General features: G+C 25.5%; 1 protein-coding gene across 8 annotated transcripts in view; it reads left to right on the top strand.

Moving 5' to 3' along the window:
* The window catches only part of LOC126906077 (uncharacterized), a 177099-nt gene that overhangs the window by 147499 nt on the left and 10183 nt on the right, over positions 1–19417 (top strand). For all 8 annotated transcript variants that reach the window (XR_007704181.1, XM_050686338.1, XM_050686334.1 and 5 more), the window contains one exon: positions 946–1221. Coding sequence is in view for 7 of the 8 variants with exons in the window: in XM_050686338.1 (XP_050542295.1) it covers positions 946–1221 (276 nt within the window). In the remaining variant the exon portion in view is untranslated. The remainder of the gene's footprint in view (positions 1–945; positions 1222–19417) is intronic.

The raw sequence follows: 19417 nt of genomic DNA, 5'->3' as shown, positions 1-19417 counted from the left end.
CTTTTAGTTAATCTGAAATCATTGCAGTTAATATTTGTTGCAAAATTTATAGACATTTTACCCGTTCTTATGAATTGATATATATTAATTACTGGGATATCTTATTTTAACAAAGAATAGCAAACACACCAGAAAATTCAAGTTTATTACATCTCTTTAATATCTTTTTTATCGTTATTACTACAATTAATAATTTTAATCACTAGTTAGCTAACACTTCTAACAAAATATTATAATGTAATGTTTTTTTTATAAATGAAGCATTGCAGATATTTTATATCGCCCATTTATACTACAAAATTAATGATTGCAATTAACTTTATAATTTGTGAATCATAAAAATATATTTAATACTTTAATCATGCCTATGCATAAATAATGTTTTAAAATATTAACAACACAACCCTATAACTCAAGATAAGTTTTTATACTGTCATAAAGGTTAATCGTATAATACATTATCATACGAAAGTGGAACGTAAGCATCATCATTTTTTAACTACTCGACATAATATTACAGAGATGATGAAAAACTTAAAATTGGTTTATAAGATTTTACGACTAAAACTGTTTAATATAATATTTTAATAGATAAATTGAAAAACATTGAAAATAACTAAAACTGTTTTACTTTGCAAACGTGAACTTATTTTAAATTAATCGTTAGGATGTTATAGGAGTATTTTGAGTGTTACAATTTAGAAAAAAAAATTTTCGATTACAAAAATGAAATAATTGAATTTTTACTGAAATATTCTATCTGCGCCTAAAGTAAAGAAGTTAAATCATAATATGCAATAAAGTATATTTATAACACGAATCATAATGGAATGTCTGCTCCTATAAATACATAAAAATCTTATTTTTACTTTGTTGAAAACTGTACGCTTTTCTTTCTTCGAAGTTTCAAATTTGTTCACTAATTTGTTTTTTCTGATTTTTCAGAAACTTCTTTGTTGTACGACAACAAGCATTATCACGAAGAATGTTTGCGATGCAATTCATGTGGAATGAACCTGACCGGCCCGAACCAGAAACGGGCCAGGAGGTTCAAAAATCACATATTGTGTGATTTGCACTTCGCCGACGTAGCTTTGATGGAGTGCTCAGATTTTATGCAGCAATTACGTAGTTTCAAACCACAATCATTGGGCTGTGCGGTAGCAAGAAGAAAGAGCTCCACTACGCTAATATTTCCATTACCACCTCAAGCTTGTGGCGGTAAGATAGAGCATACAATATAGTTTACGTTAAAACATTGATTGGCATCAATATAGATTTATACATAACATTCCGTAGTAAGAGCCTGATTTAGTAATTACTAGGTAATATTATCGTGGAATAAGATTATGTCCTTGTGGCACAAAATGAAAGTTAAAACTCTAGTATTGGAAAGTGATGAGAATAATCGACAGGTAACATCATTATTTGGAAAATCTTATTGAATAATATTATTGGTCACTTGAAAATTACTATTAACACGTTGTTCATCTTTTGAGACACCTGACCATATTACCGCACACATGATACTCCCAGTTCTATATTGTGATATTTTCCACGATACATTTGTCTAAGATATTAATTATGTTAACTGTTTGCGCAATTATTAACAAATTCCTAGTACGAGATTTCAATCTTTCAAATTTTTAATCAAGTGGTATGGAAGTGTAATTTGTATTTTTATCAATATATACTTTTAGACAAGGGTGTTACCAAGGAGAGATTTGGGGATTAATTCTCCAAAAATAATTACGTGCTTAGGAAAAAATTTTGAGGAGACAAAATCTCCTCGATTAGGAAAAAACCTGAACGCCATATCGCCAATTATATTTCAATCGTCAGCTACTTATTAGACTTATTTTTATCAAATTTATAATGCTCATTTTATTTGTAGTTATTGACATTTTTGATTGTTCTTAGAAATATAATTAGGCGAATCAAAATTATTTTGCTATTTAGTTGTTTAGTCTTTTTTAATTTTAAATTGTTCTATGATAATGAGATATGAAGATATTATTTTCTCACGGCATGTTCACGCTCATTAAACAAATTAAAACGTATCATATAATATATTGGCTATTTAGGAGCATAAAGTTTTCTTACGGACAAAGTTCATTGTCAGAAAATTATTTAAATATTAAAAAAATGGTGAAAAAGATTTGTTTTTTGCAAAAATAAAGAACAGCATTTCCAATGAAAAATGAACAAGAAGTGTATAATCGAAAGAAAAAAAAGGTCTAGGAAAGGTAAGGCTGTCACTCAATGTTGTCTAAGTCACGTGAGGCCACTTTAAAGTTTCTCTTCGTCGCCACCAGTGTCGTGTTTGTTACACATGAGCAGATACGCCTCGAAAACATGCCAAAATTCAATTTTCCCATCTGCTAGAAGTGTTGCTTCTTACTTTCCCCTACTCATTCTTACCGGAATTGATATGATTGTACGACTCAGTGGAATTACAAAAGCCATGTCTTTAATACAATCTTATTTGTATCTCTATTTTAAGCATATTGGTAGCGAATAATTTAGATTCGACTGATTGATTCCAATAATAATAAAATCTGTTCGAGCCAGATGACCCTGACAAACATTAACTGTTCATGAAAACTAAACATTCATATTTCAAAAATACTTCTTCCTGAAATTACAAACTTTACCATATTACGAGAAAAAATAATTATTTTTATATAAAATATGATTCTAAATTGTTAATAACTATCATTAATAGGCAAAATCAGTAACATGAAGTCGAATGAGATCCAATTCGTTTGAATAAAAATTTTTATTTCAACTTTTCAAATATTATATAACATTCATATAAAACAACAAAAATTTAAAAAAATAACATATTTTTTATGAAGAAAGAAAAATTTTTATATCATAAATATTTATTAAAAAATTCGATATTGCAATAATATTAAAAATAATAATTATGTTAATAGCAAAATATTAATTAAATCATAAATGACAATAAGATGTTTTACATTATAGGTTAAATTGTGCCAATAAAAATCTAGATTATTAAAGATTTTATCTATTTAATAAATACTTTACTGACAAAATATTTTTATAAGTATTGCCTACTGTGATTATTACTAATGAAAACTTGTTTAACTTTTATAAACTATTATATTGCTGACATTAAAATATTAAGTTTTTTTTTTAAAGTATTAGTATTATAAAATAATTCCCTCACTTGTGATATTTTATTTTAAAAGAACGTCAAAAAATGTTTGCCTGTTAAAAATATAAATCAAGTTAGATTTATATTATACATTGAAATAGAAGCCTAGTTACTCATAGAGTTTAAAGTTTCTAATGATTTTAATTTTTTTTAGAAATAATCTAACAATCTAACTCGTTATCACTAGTTTACAAATAAAAATATAGTCAAAAGTTTGATGAAAGTTAGCTACAAGAAGAATCTTTCTGTTTGAAAATTCATGTAAAAAACGACAGACAAAACTTAAAATATGTTTATATCCTTTATTGTTATGTTTTAAATTTAACATATTAAATTAAAAACTAAGCCTGTTTGCTATTAAATAGTTGTGATTTATCTATAGATATTCTTGCTGCTTTATTTTTAAATGAGGTATTATATTAAATCTTAACATCGTCGATTGAAAATCAAAAAGTTCTATTTTATAAACAATATTCATACGAGATAGAACCTTTTGACTCTTATATTACATTATAAAGAGTTAGATGCTTTTAAAATAAAAATATTAAGTGTACTCATTAATTATTCATTTCTAACAGAATTCTAAAACTGTACATTTTTTATGTAATTTATTATTTTTTGCAGTTAATTTCAAACTAAGTAAGTTAAAACTGTTTTAAACTACTTATTTGTTTATTTTCATAAATGAATAACATTAGTTTTAAACAAAATCGTTGGCGAACTTATCTGAAGAGTTTTCATTAGAATATTTTTTCCATAGTTGCCTTTCTATTTTGAAATCAATACACTTAAGTTTCGGTACGTTCACTAAATAATTCTCAAAATTGTCTTTAAGTTAAAGAATACTACAAAAAGAATCAATTAAGAGTAATATGATAGAATTATACTTTTTTGAGTCAAAAATCATTATCGTATGTTTCTTTTATAAATAAATAAAACATGATGTAATCTTGGATTTTATAATCCTTTACGGAAGCTTCCTTGGATTTTTTTTATGAAAAGAATATAGTAAAAATAGTAACTGCGATGCAGCATTTGAAATAAAAATATGTTTTCCAAACATTTCTGAAGAAATTTCGACATTACTTTTATTTTCTATCAACTAAAATATAAGTGTTGTTTATCTATAATAAATATATATTTATCACTGAACCACCCAATACAATATTTATGTACATATTTATTATTTAATATTATTGATATGATACGTATCCGCATGATAATGACAAAGCAGACACCAAATGCTATTTAGATCCTATTGATTTATCATTGTATTTTCAAATAAATAATATTGTGTACATATGTGAGTGCATTTTCTATTTTCACTCAGAAAATAAATTTCAGCTACTTTTGTTTATAATTTTACAAATGTAAATGTGTATAAATATTTTTTAATTAATTTCATTTTTATTTTTAAAAGTAAACAACATTTTAAAATTTAAAAATACTGTAAAAGTCACAATGAAATTATTTTCAGATGAATCACCCTATTCAGGAATTTAATAATGTGTGTTAGAATTTCATACTTTTCTTTGAAACCATCAAATTATTAAAATATATCTTTTGTCGAAAGTTTCAAAACCGATACAACCTGTCATAAGCAATTATACGACCGACTGTATAAACTTAATATTTTCTTTGATGTTCCATGACCTCACTAATTTCATAAGTACTTAATTTATTTACTCTTCAATCGTTTCTATATCTCGTATTGAGATAAAATCAATTGTAATTAACTTCGTATTTCATTTAGATGGTAATAAATTCTATATAATGCATTTTAAAAATTTCTTTATGTAACCAAAACAGAAAATAATATACTACTGACTATGACAAATTAAATAATGTACGTATGTACATTTATTATAAAAATAAACACATTTTTATAGTTTACCAGATAATATAGACAATGAGAATGAAACTATGCTCATATCAAATATTTTATCCTAAAAGTAATTTTTAAGTTGTTCATTCCATTGCGTATTAACGTTATCCGATAAACGCTATTTATACTACTATAAAAAACCATTATATAAAAAAATCTACACCATTTTTTTCGCTCAAACATTATATTATGATCGAATCTCTTTAGCGACCTTTATTGTAATTCAACCGCGTGTAAAACGTGTCTACATACATCTTTAAATGTTCTAGATTTATTTCTATACTTGTCAAGTTTTCACCATATTCTCTTTTCCTATTTTTGCCGTAATGCGTTATCCTTTCACACATTTTAACTGGTCTCTCTCAAATATTAAAAATACGTATAGCAGCATTTTTACTAAGATAAACTAATAACTGTAATATTTCAAAATGACATAAAATCATCCTAATAAAGTACCATGACGGTTTATAAAAATTTATACTTGTCATTGTGATTGATCTTCCTGATATTGAAGAAATCTCAGAGTAAATAAATATTTTTATTCTTCCCTTACTCAATTTTTGGCAAATGAGCCATGTCTTTTAAGCATTTTTACAGTTGGCTTTCTAATAGCTTTTGTCGTCTTAGCCAATTAGGACTTAGATTAAAAACTTACTTATGAAGCATTTAAAACGTAGCTTAGAGACCTTTATTATTTCACAAAAAGTAATCAAAATTCGATTTGTCTAACTATTACACTTCGACTTAACGATGGAGTTTTACCGTTTTCATACAATTATAATTTAATAGTTTATCTACCAAGAAACTCATTTCCACTCATGGTTCAGATTTCGATTAAAAGTTTATTCCACTTAAATTGTGATAGGAGCTTTATTGATACTTCTGAATGCCACTTAGCACTATAGAAATATTGTTGTATTATAGTTAACAAATTAGAATTAAAAACCAACACTTGACAATAAACAATAGTAATTACTAAAAGATATATTCTATTCATATCATCTTACGACAATAATCATTACTTCTATAATATTATATATTATTAATTATTTAAAAATTTATAAAGCCAATTAATTTAATTTATAAAATTTAAATGTATGTTATACTCAACAGTTTTTCCTAAAAACGTAAATAAACGTTGAACAATTTCTAAACTAATAATATTTTTATTTTGAACATTAGTAGGTACTGTAAACAAAACATAAGATACACTATAAAGTCTTAATGAATTCCAATTAATAAATTACAACTCCAGAATACACAAGACAATAACTATACATCAATGAAAATGCATAAAGTTTAGTTATAATTTTTCAACATAGTTAATTTACATAAACTATACTTTAAAACTTAAACATTTTAAAAACCAGACATCCTAAAAAAATTGAGAGTTCAAGGTTTTTAAATAATCAATAACTTCTAGTAATTTAAGTATGAAAATTTTGTTTTAAATATCTTAATGAGTACCATTAACTCAAAATTCAAATAAAACGTTAACGTATTTTAAAACACTAAAAAGTTGAGATTGTAGGCGGTTCATTTTCATAACAATGTCCATTAAAAACGATAAGTGCTAAGAGATCACAAAAGTTGTTAGCATAAACCATATAATCAAAATTTTTATTATTTAATAGTTTATCATAAGAAAAACAGTTAACAATGTGTGTATCTAGTTTCAGCTGTTATGAATAATTTTGATTTTTTTTGCCAAAAATAGTATTATCGAATTGAAATTTGTAATTAAGTTTTGATTGTTTAGTAACAAGTACATGTAAAGTATTATTTCATAATAAAATTATGTTATTGTTTTGGTTTCTGACGTTAGATTGGATTGGGTTGTAACCTGATAATGGCTTAGCATTTACAAATAGCGTTGAATTAAAAGGAAATTTTGTGTGTTGTAGATCTTTTTGGACCACCGTCGTTTCGTACAGACAATGTTTATCGTGGAATAACATATTTCCCAGTAACTCAAACGACTGGCTTAAAATGAAAAGCACGATCCTTTATTTAATTTACTGCTATTCATATTAATATTTTGCTTTCTACTAAGTTCATACAAATCGTATGAGAAAAGACGCATTCATGAACGAGTTAAATTTTCTCTATTACTAAATCTAGAACTTTGATAGGTGTCTAATTAAATATAACATTATAAGTTATTTTAGGGAGTGGAGTGGACTAAAACAAATAATTGACTTATTTACAAGAAAAATTAAGTAGATTTAAATTAACCAAATTTTAAGAAGATAAAAATGTTAAAATACACCCGTAGGATTTGTAAACATTTTTAGTTCAAAAATGATAATGCGAATAAACAACTGATTCATTAAAGACAACTTAGTTGGGCTTCTTTTTTTCAATAGAATTAATTAACGTTCGGAAGCCATTCGATGTTATTGTTTTAAGTTCGATGGAACAAAAACACACACCAAAATTGAGTACGGTAATTGTAATGATGAAAGTTGACGGAAAAATTCAATTTTACTGTTAAAGTCGATACAAGTTTATTCCAACGACTTCAACACGTTTATTTATTTTTACATATATATATTTTTAACAGACCTACATGATGATCGCATCTAATAAAATAGTTTAAACTTTATGTACAACGTTTACATTTTATGAAAACAATGGATACGCTTATTAAAAGTATCATTACTGTGTCTTAGAAACAATTCATGTCTTATATTCGAATGATTGCAAACGAATGCATTAGTGCCGTCAACGCTTTATTGGTAAAAATGAACATATATTATATGGTGCACACCACAATGTAAGGTAATCATTCTATTAGATTTTTCATTTTCTTTAAAAACGCATCGCTTGTAAGGTAATGCCTCCGTTCAGACGGTGTTTTCTAATCAGAACAAATGACTCGGTGAAAACTGTTGTTAAATTTAACGCGTCGCCCGACCTCTGTGCAATTTGCGATAGCCGAAGAAATATTATTTTGGGTGCAGTAAAATCCCTCTCTTCGTTTATACCCAAAAGTATATCAGCCATAAGATTGATTTATTTTTACTACATGGATGGAGTTTGCCTAACAACTATTAGTTGACATAATTTCATTGTTAGCTACAATTTCCGGTAATGTTATGTGATATATTGTATTTCAATCATAAATCGCATCCAATTATCGCATCTAGTTGAGTTATGCGCCAATTTTATGGAATGGAATACAACATAGACGTGTATACCTAAGCTCAACAAAAGCAATAGTAAATGATAACAAATATTTTTCACCAAAGACTAATCTAAAACCCTAGAGAGTAAAGTTTATAATAATTTATGTACCGTTTAAATAAGAAAAAGATTTTAAGAAAAACGCTTTCCAACGATATTTAAATAATGCATTTTTTAAAGAGTAAAATAATAAAATACCAATAAAAGCCATACATTTATTAAATATTATTTTGTTTTTATATTTCAAAATTCACATAAAAGATTGACTTATTCTTTTTGAAAAGATAATTTTTTTTATGAAAAAAATATTTTTAGTTTAAAAAACTTTTTAGTTTTATGATATTATTATTAAGATAACACTTGTAGATTCAAAAATAGTAGAATTTAATACTTAAATTATATAGTCAATATAAAAATCTTAACAATTTTTTCAATAAAAATGTTTGATACTAATAGTTTTAACATTAATTCTTTATAAAATACTGAGTGTTCTCAACTTAGTAGAAAACTGTTAAAAATTTTATTGAAAAATTCAATCAAAGTTTTTTTTTTTATATATATATATATAATTGAATTGGTCATTTCAGAGAAAGACAATAGTCACGAAATGAATATTTTAAACATTTAAAAATGCGCAAGTGATTTATTCGTATAATTTCGTGACTCAAATTTGTTATAGCCAATATTTTAATTGAATATTAGTCTGTCAAGTATAATTTTTATACAGCATACTTAAATACGTACATTAATATCAAATTTATAAAAATTGTGACCTATGTCATTTTTTAAATACCAATTTAATTGTGAAACTGTGTATATTTTAATTGCTACAAGACATAATTGTATTATTATGTCGTGAAAACTCAACAAGCTATTCGTCGATAAATTCTGTCACTCACTTTAAGTTTGATCACCAAGCCTCAGTGCTAAATTGTTTGGTGTTCAACCTTACAGTGAGAGGCAGTGTTTCATATCTACATATCTTAGAAGAAGATCAATAATTTTAAATGTATTTTAGTATTTAAGTATATTTTTTGTTTAATATCACGTAAGTATATTTCGTAGTTTTAATTTAAAGTGTATATTTTTTAGAAATCTTACTCCAAATTTTTATGTTCAACGATACTAATCCTCAATTAGAATAACTACACTAAATATAATTTTTTTTTACTGAAAAAAAAGTTTCCCAAATGATAATAATTATCAAATTAAATTGATTATCAATCGGTTTAAATTATTTTTAATGTAAACTGTATTTAATTTTTTTGTATTACTAATTTTTTAAACAACCTAAATAAACAATCAGATATAAATTATTTTACCATGTAGGATTATGATAATTTATCATAATTTATTTAATATAAGTCCTTGAATCTTAATTAATTTTAAAATCTCAAATAGACGCCAGAACTCATAACCACAATATACTGGAAACTAAAAAAAAAAAGCAAAATCAATACCCACATTATAAATATTCTGTTTCAAGGCCCTGCTTTTATATGATAATAATGTAGTATTAATATAACATGAATGTATAGCAGATATTTAAACATATCAAAGATTTTTGGATAGTAATATTACCACTCAAAAATCGGTAGTTCATAATGCATTGTAAAAAATTGTCATGATGGGTTATACCATATGAAGCAACTTAACCTCACTAGTTGTAAATATTTAAATTAAACAAAGATACACACATATATATCTATATACAGTATATTATTGACCATGGTTGTGATGTTGAAAATCAATAATGTCATGATCCATGAAGGATAAATAATTAATTTCAATGTGACAGGACGAAATGAGCCGAAAAATAAAGCGTAAATTTTTATACTTTGTAGGACATATATTAAAAATTGAGCACCAATCACATGATTCTTTTCCTCTTCTTTATCCTCTACAATTTTCGTTATTGGCTTATAAGACAGTAAAAATGAATACATTTTTCTATCTAATTTACTATCAAGTAAAATTAACAACTCAGATCTCCTTTCTTGAATCATCCTCAATATCTCTACCTTGACCATACGCATTAACTATCCGTTTTTAATTACTGTTTGTAACACAAACTATACTGCTAATGAACCACTTGTAAGAATGATGAAGATTGCCAATACTAAAACCGCCTCACTCTTTTAATTAATTTACTGTATCATTTTATACATATTTATGTATCTATGTTGTATCATTACATATTTTTGTTTTTTAGTATATCCTATAATTGTATTTAATTTATATGTAAATTCAGCAATGTACTAAAATATTTCTTGAAATGGTTACATTGAGCCTACCAGCCTGTACTTTCAATAAAAAAATTAACAAAAATTTCAACCATTTCAGTAAAACAGTGAAAATGAACCCAACTTTTTATCCCATGTCCCAAATTTAAAAGCCTTTACTTTGCTCTTTAAAAATATCAATTTTTCATGAACAGGTTGTAATATACAACAATAAAAATGTTATTATTTTTTTAATACAAATGACATTTGCTTGGAGTAAAAATACTTTTTATAAATAAATTTTGTACTTTTAAGTAATCCAATTAAGCTAAAGCTTTCATTATTTAATTTTCGCTTTATTTCCATTCTTTACCTAACTTTATGGAATTAAGTATTTTTATCTTTTTTTTCGTTTATTAAGGCATCGACATCTGTGGTCATTAGCCGTGTATTTTTATTGTTTATGAAGTTACACAAATTCGTGGAGAGATAAACATTATAACGATAGTTAAGTACTGATAGGAAGTCCGCTAAACTTATAAACATTATTTAATGGAAAAGGCGAATGCACAACATATATTTGACGTATGTCAAAAAAACTTGAAGAAAGGAATTTTCAACTTAATGTGAAAAATCCAATCACAGCTTACAATAATTACTTTTTCTACGATTAGAATGAAAAAACGAATTATCATCCCTATGGTCGTAGATTTTTCAAATAGATTTAGCGACAATACACACTGTACTTTTACACTACTCTGTCGCAACTAAATCAATACAGTCAATAGCCCACGTTGGAGTAATTGATCAAGCAGCGAAAATCAACATGTTTTGAACGCATGTATTGATACTATTACAATTGTGTTGTGTGTAGATCATAAGATATGAGAGGGACGTTTTTAAGAACAATAACAGTAACAAAAGGAAAATACATAGTTTCACAAAGGTGACGCCTGATGTTTGTTTACTACATAGCGATCCAATTACATCGTTACACCGTTTTTCGCATTTAATAAAACGATTTCACGAGTCGATGTTCCTGTAATCTTTATAAAATACCAACGAGTAGAAGAGGAAACGCTTGAAAACGTCCAAGAAATACATGACATACGTATCCAATTTAATGATGTAATCTTGTGTTTTTGTTGTTCTGTTCATTATACCTACCACTATGTTATTAGTTTGTAGTTTTCATTCGAAAAAAAATCCCTAGTTAAAATCGATGTTATTGTGCGTCGGTGACATAAAAACGTGAATTTTAGCTTGCAGTAAACTAAACCATTTGAGGGCGACTATGTTTATAATGTACTACACGTAAGACGATTTGAAAACATCATTCAAAACAAATCTGTTTTGAATGAAAAGAAAAACCGTATGGAACAAATACTGATTATTTGTTCCATACGGTTCTGATAACCGTCTAATAGTCAAAATCAAACAAATTGTAAATCAATGACCACAAAAAAACTGAATATCACCTTGGTAGGACTAAAAAAATGTTAAATTTTAAACTAACATCTTATTATATAATAAAACACTGAAAAATTAGCCAATCCTGGAAACATTACTTAACGACGGTAAAATTTTCAAAAAAAAATTTTTAATGAAAAAACTCAACAACGTTTAAAAAATGTATTAAAAACTCTCATTATTGCCAGCGTTTTTCGATTTAAATTCTGAAATTTTTACCCGATCTGCCTATAAACATTCCAAAGGTACCCTGAAAAAAATGTCGTTAAAATCTGTTCTTTTTTGACTGAGTTATGAACGTTTTTTTGTGTTTCTCGGCACTCCAGGCCACGCCGCCCTAATTTCTTACGCCACTTTTCTCCATGAAAACGATTTTTGTTTTCGTTTCGCTCATACATCACTGTAATCTACATGCTACGAGGAAGGTAAAAAATCCGAAATCTGACCAAAATTGTACCCGTTGTGAGCGTTTACCACTTGCCTATTATCTTATTATACAATAAAACATCGAAAGCTTTTTTTTTTCAAGTCCACGCACATAGTTTTTAGTAGGATATTATTTCGATTTTTTGTAACTATACAAGTGTACTAATAACTCGATATTTAAATATACCTAAGGACTACATCTAAATATTTTAGAGTCATATTATTAAGTGATTTTTTTTATTATTTCATGTATCTTCACTAATAACTTTTTTTATTTCCTTCTCCTTTTTTTCTTTTGGAACAAATTTTTTATTATTATAGTATGCGCCTTACCATACCAACAATCTTTTTCTTTGTGGTGGACATTTTCCTACACTTTTTACATTAAATGTGAATGAAACTTTGTATAGATGTATTAGATTCTAATACAAATTAAAATGTATTGCCTTTTATTTGAAATTTTGGCTTAAATGCATTTTACCACCCCATCGAGATTTTTCAAATTTTTTTTTTTAGATCAATTTAGTTTTTCATACCGACTAAGAATATAAAAAAAATGTTTGTCGGCGAAGTCTAGTTTAAAAGTTATGAGCTTTCAAAGATTTCAATAATCATATACAAATTTTGTTATATACTGCTGTTTTTTTTTTGATAATTTTCATTAATTAACTATAAAAAGTATTCTCGATGATGTAGTTACCGAAGAATAGTAAATTTAAGAGTATTTATCAGTACATTAAACGTGTTAAGGTAGTGTTGAAGTAAATAAATTANATTTTATATTATAGAAATCATTTCAACCTATTACCTTTAACTTCTTAACACAATTTTATTAATATTGATGATACCAAAGATAATGTTAAAATTGAAATATTATTAAAATATTGTGATGACCATAGTCAAAAAATGTAAAATTTATACCTTATACTTTTCACTATTGACTATTTTTGAGTTTTACTCATTTTATTAATCAAATGCCTACTCTTCCTACCGGAATCAATGGTCTAACTGTAAGAACTGCCCCTGAGGGCCTAACGCACCGTAGATACGTGAGACCCGCAGCGCACCGGGTCTGGGGCGGATCCCCAGCTAGGCGAAGTCTAGTAATTAATAATAGTAAACAAAAATATGATCTTTTATTAGTAAACTGTTTTTGGGTAATTCATGATAAATTTATCAATCTGATCCATTCCCATTGAAAACTTATATAATATACTTAGTGAATTTTATTATAAATCTTTGAAGATTTTATAATCAATAGTTTTAATCTCATTAATCATTAAGAATGTCCATAAGGTCGCCCTTTTTAACCTTTAAGACAATAGTTTATAATAATAATAAATGTAAAAATTACTTGAAAGCAACTAAAATTAATTTGGTTCAGAATGGAATTTTTATTTAAATATGACTTTGAAGAGTAATTGGATTCTTATTATGATTGATTATAATTGGTTATTTAATATCTCATTGAAAAAAACTCCAAAGTAAAATATTAACGAAATTATTGTTTTTATATTTTTTCCAAAATATAACTCGACATTTATTTGTTAAGCTAAAATAATTAACGAGGCCCCCTCGGATTTACAGTACTCGTACTTTGTCATCCTTGTAAACCCCACGGGGAAGCTTTCTATGCATTTAAAACAATGTTTTATCACAATTAACTTATAATTAATCACACGTTCTATAAACCAAAGTTAAATAAGAATTTATTCTAACCTAGTAAATTACACAACTTAGTTTAAACCACAAAATTAAAACTATATAAGCCTTTGAATAGCTATCATCTTAACTCTATTCCATTAAAAACTGTATCAAAATTTAGGCAATCTTTTTTAACTAAATTAATTAACTCGTTTAGAATAAATTTCACAAATATAAACATAAATTATGAATTTGTACATAAAAATTCGTTTTTATTTTTCAACCAATTTTCTTTTTTCTTTTATTAAAAATGTTTTCAATTAAAAAAAAAATTGTAGTCAATAAATATATTATGTTGTATAAATAATACTATAAAATATTAAATATAACAGAATATAAAAGTAAGAAAACAATAAAGAAATTAAATAATGTTGGTTTTTATTGTATACATTCGCACATACTGTCACCATTGTGTGTAACTTAAAAAATTATATAATTGATGAGGCAGGTTTTTAACCTAGTTTTGTTGTTTTCTTCTATTATTATGAGAGCTTACTTAAGTTCAATTTATTTTTTAATCCTTTTATCCCTATTTTTTACTGTTGCTTTCTTAGATTTTATTTATCCGTATGCATACTGATGTAGAAACATTGCTCTGAAGTAAAACTATATTTGTAATGAGTTCAATAAATAACTATTGGAGTTTACCGTTTATTGATAATGTAATTTATGTAATACTTTGTATTGTGAAGTATAAACTTACAAAGTATTATGTATTATTAGGTATGGATGAGTACTTTTTAAACACTTATTAGTACTTTAGGCTAATTATGAAGTTATTATATTATTTTTGCTGATATTGCAATTTTTCCTGGGACGAGATTCTATTGAAACTTTTAAAACCGGTAAAAATATTTTCAGAAATACTTTTTTTCGGTATCATTAGCTTCAACTAATTTTTTATGACAAAAGGGTTTTCTTTCAATTATACGTCAGGCCCAAAACAAAGCGTGCTACATAAAATTTCTAGATATAAACTGAGTTTTTTAAAATAACTTTTAAATTAAAGTATCATTATAATGATTAAAAGGAAACTTTAATCTTATAATCTGATTATTATATATAATTGAATTAATTGTTGGTATTTCAAAGTATATCCAAAGATTAATACTAATAATATAGTGCAACGAAAATAAGAGAACTACATTAACTATTGTGCTAAACCTTAATCGCTGGCCCACGCCATTTATTAGTTAGATTGTTGATTGATGATCAACACTATTGGGTTATGTCAAATACACTAGCTAATGTAATTAACATTTAAAGTAGTAAAAAATATTGAGAAACCATAGTATTCATTCAAATACTAATGTTACATATTCATCAAACCCGTGAAAATATTCATAATACAGCCAATAAAAACATTAGCTTTTGATAAAAAAAAATACAAATATTTGAATGTTTTTTTTTAAGTAATTTCTTGTCTGTGGGTATCAGATTAAAAGATATAAGTATCAATCATTTATCTGTAATCTAATATCATATAATTATTATGAATTTGGAATGATTATATTAAAATAAAATAACACAAAAATTAGATTTATTTATTTCACTTATATATTTTCACCAAAAGTATATTAATTTATATGACTCTATTATGTGGAAATTGATTATTCCTTATAATGAGAAAATTGTTACACAAAACAACGAGGTTCTTTTATAAAGTGTATATGTACCTACCAAACATCGTGTTCTTTTGATCTCGAAATAGTCAATATTACGTTTTAAATAATATTCAGCTATACATTTCACAAAATTCTCAGAGAATTCTGGTACGTACAATTGTATAATTGAAAATAAAATTATGACAAACGCGTTATCTAATTCAAAATGTGACAAAAAAAAATTAATAAGTGGGTTTACTTTATAGTTATTCTGGAACATTTAAAATATTTAATAACACCTATAATATAGGTATAATGTATTATGCAATTTTTATTTGTTATTTTTATTGTTAAATAATCAAAACTTCACATTAAAAGAAAATCATCTAATTGATATTTCTATATAAGTATCTTCGGTGACTTGATTTTCCTCATACACCTGTATACATTAAGCGATATAATGCACCTTAATGTTTGTTTTAAAGATAAAACAATTTTGGCACGTTTCCGGATCGCCTCCGTATGGTAATCATTGATGACATCACAGAAGTTCAGTTTGTTCCAAAAAAAATCCATTAGTTATTTGTTTTTAGCCAATATATCTCAGTTCATCTAAAATCAATTCACTACTCTTGTATTACTGAAATATTTACCCCCATTTTCTTTTATGTTATCAAACCAAAACATTGTTTGTTATCACAATACATTGTATATAACTGATAAATATATCAATAACATATTAATATATATTTAATAAGTTAAAAGATTTGATAATTTTTGTATTTACGTTTTAATAGAAACTTCAATTTTTCAAAATACTCGGTTTTAAACCGCAGATAAATTAAACAATTTTTAGCGTTAACAGCTAAAAAATATGGACGCTAAAAAGTATTTGCTCGTGCTAGATTGAAAGTGAAGCTTTTACTCTGACTGTCACAAACCATAGAAATTTATTCACCACTCGAACACTCGCATCGGCCGTCATGTTTACATTACTTTCAAATCTCCCAGTATCGGACACTAATTGATCAACTCAATATGGTCGAGTGGAATTTCCAAAAAATTCTTCACAAACAGTTTTACTTTTAATATGAAAAACATGCGCAAATTGAGCCTTTGTAAATATTTGAAAGTCTGTTATTTAATTTGCTTTGTCGAAATTCGAGATTCAAAAAATTGAAAAAGTGTATCAAACCGGAGGTTGTTAAATTAAACTTTTACCGAGAAAATGTAATAGCGCCGGTTTTAATCAATTTTTGTTCGTTTTAAAGCTTGTGCTTAAATAACTTTTGACTCGTATTTTATTCAGTACGTGTTATATTTTATTTTATTAATTTTTTACAGCCTTCTTTTTTAAATTTTTATTATTTTTCAATTTTCAAATTCAAAACTTTTTATGTTAACGAGTATAGTTCTAATTTTGTTATTTTATTACATGGATATGATTGATATGAAACAAAAAAACTTTCTAAATTAAAATAACAGAACTATACAGATAATAGATTTAATATTTCATTAACTCTATTCAATAATTTTATTTTTAATACTTTAAAATATTTTTTTTTGTCTACATGTAACATTGATTGTAATTATTTATAACAAAAATTATGTTATTGATATTATTACCTAATAGTATGATAAAATATCCATCAGTTCTATTTTATTGACTACAAAACCTATATAGCCAGCGTATTTTAACAAAATGAATTGAACCTAAATAATACAGAATAAATCAACGTAATTCATAATAAATAAAAAATGTCACTCATAATTGAATCCAAGCGTGTAATCTGTCTGTTTTTTATGTAAGAAGAATCAACATGTCGCTTTAATTATCTCATTTGTTGAAAAATCCGTAACCAGTGCAATTATTGTCAACATCGTCTACGTCAAGTGAGATTGTAGACATTTACTGGAAATGTATTACAGAAAATACCGGAAACCCCCGAGACACTTTTGGAAATGTAATTTTGTTCATGACAATTTTCTATTCAGTAAAATAAAAAATATGATGTACTTGTAAATCGAATGTTTTTATTCTTTTATTTGTAAACTGGTAGTTTTTTCTTAAATCCAAACATTTCTAAGTAAGTTAAAGAACATGACACAATCAGTGTTTAAACACAATCAATTTTCCTTGTCACCGTCATATACACTTATACAGAGTGAATCTTTTAATGTTAGTAACTTAATTTCTCTTAAAATAATAAGTTTTTTGAAAAAAAATTTTCCGTTTTTGTTAGTTATATATATATATTCATTTTTCTGTCATAAAATCACTTGTATGTCTATCCTTTATTTGTTATAGGGGTAATAACTTTATTTATTTAGATGACAACATATGTATTAAACCAGTTTATGAAATAGAAAATAATCTAATTACAAAAATGACTGGTTGACAATAACATTTGGACTAATACTTTGAATATTATTAGTATTATAAGATATAAAGTGAAGGTGATGCTGCTACTTTTATCATAAGTCATTTTCTGGCCGTACTTTATCTACCGCATAGGTACAAAAATATGAATATCAGAATAACTGGTCTAAAAATCATTATCGACCAGTCATTTTCTATTTTATAAGCTAGTTTAATACATATGTTGTCATTTAAATAAATAAAGTTGACACTTTTATAAGATTTAAGAAATGGAACTAAAAATTATTTTATAACAGATAATTTAAAATACATAAGTAACTATTAAAATCAAAACTAAAAATTTAAAAAAACGTATTAATAGAAATTTATAGAAATAAAGTGTCTAGCGTTAAAATAATCACCTTGTACAATTAATAATTATTAATATAGCATTATGATTATAATCATAATGCTATATATTTTAAATTTTTTTTTTAATTACTGCACTTAAATGTCAAAACGAATTAATATAAATTTTAAAAAGTAATTAATAGTACATCCTCATTTTTTTGTTGACTAAAATTGATTTTCTTTTTTATGTAATACTTTTATATTACATGAAATTCAATTCATGGAATATATAAATAATTTTCTATCTTTTGAATAACTTGTAATTATTTAATGCTACTAAAACTATTCAGTGTTTAACTTTTATCATAGCATAAATGTAGTGCCAATGTCCAGATCCCCAGGGTTATACTAAATTATCAGACTATTCACAGACTAATGAGGACTGTAAACATTTATAAAATATTCTAAAACTTAAAATAATTAAAATAGTTTACTTTTGTGCTATTTAAAAATCATATAGTATAATTAATACGAAATAGTAAGTCAATAAAATATTTTTTTTAAATATATGAAATACTTTTTGCATACTTCAAATAAGATTAATTTGATACATCACAAATTTATTTTATTATAGTCAACATGCTCCATTAAAAATGAAATAAACGATCAGTAAGTGACGTGCAATACCCTACATAACATTTTAAATTGATTTCAATCTCAATGTAAATACATTAAGTCATGAAAATCCATGTATAGACAAACAGAATGTTGAAATTTTTATTACCTTTTGAGAACCTTGAGCTGTTAGATAAAATATCTATTTGCAGACCTAATTTTATTATACCTGATATTTATTAGGCTTTAATTTTATTATTCTTACATAAATTTTGATTTCCATGAATCAATTCTGAAAAAGAAGATTCAGTGCCTACATTACGGCTCTTAATAGCAAATACTATTATAATAAGTGCACAAGATAGCTGTTAAAATACACCATTGTGTTAAATATGAATTGTATTAAATTTCAAT

Source organism: Daktulosphaira vitifoliae, unplaced genomic scaffold, assembly GCF_025091365.1.
Source record: "Daktulosphaira vitifoliae isolate Bord-2020 unplaced genomic scaffold, ASM2509136v1 Scaffold_4, whole genome shotgun sequence".
NCBI classification, from domain to species: Eukaryota; Metazoa; Arthropoda; class Insecta; order Hemiptera; family Phylloxeridae; genus Daktulosphaira; species Daktulosphaira vitifoliae.
The sequence above is the reverse complement of the archived record's forward strand: the minus strand, read 5'-3'. Positions and strand labels throughout refer to the sequence as shown.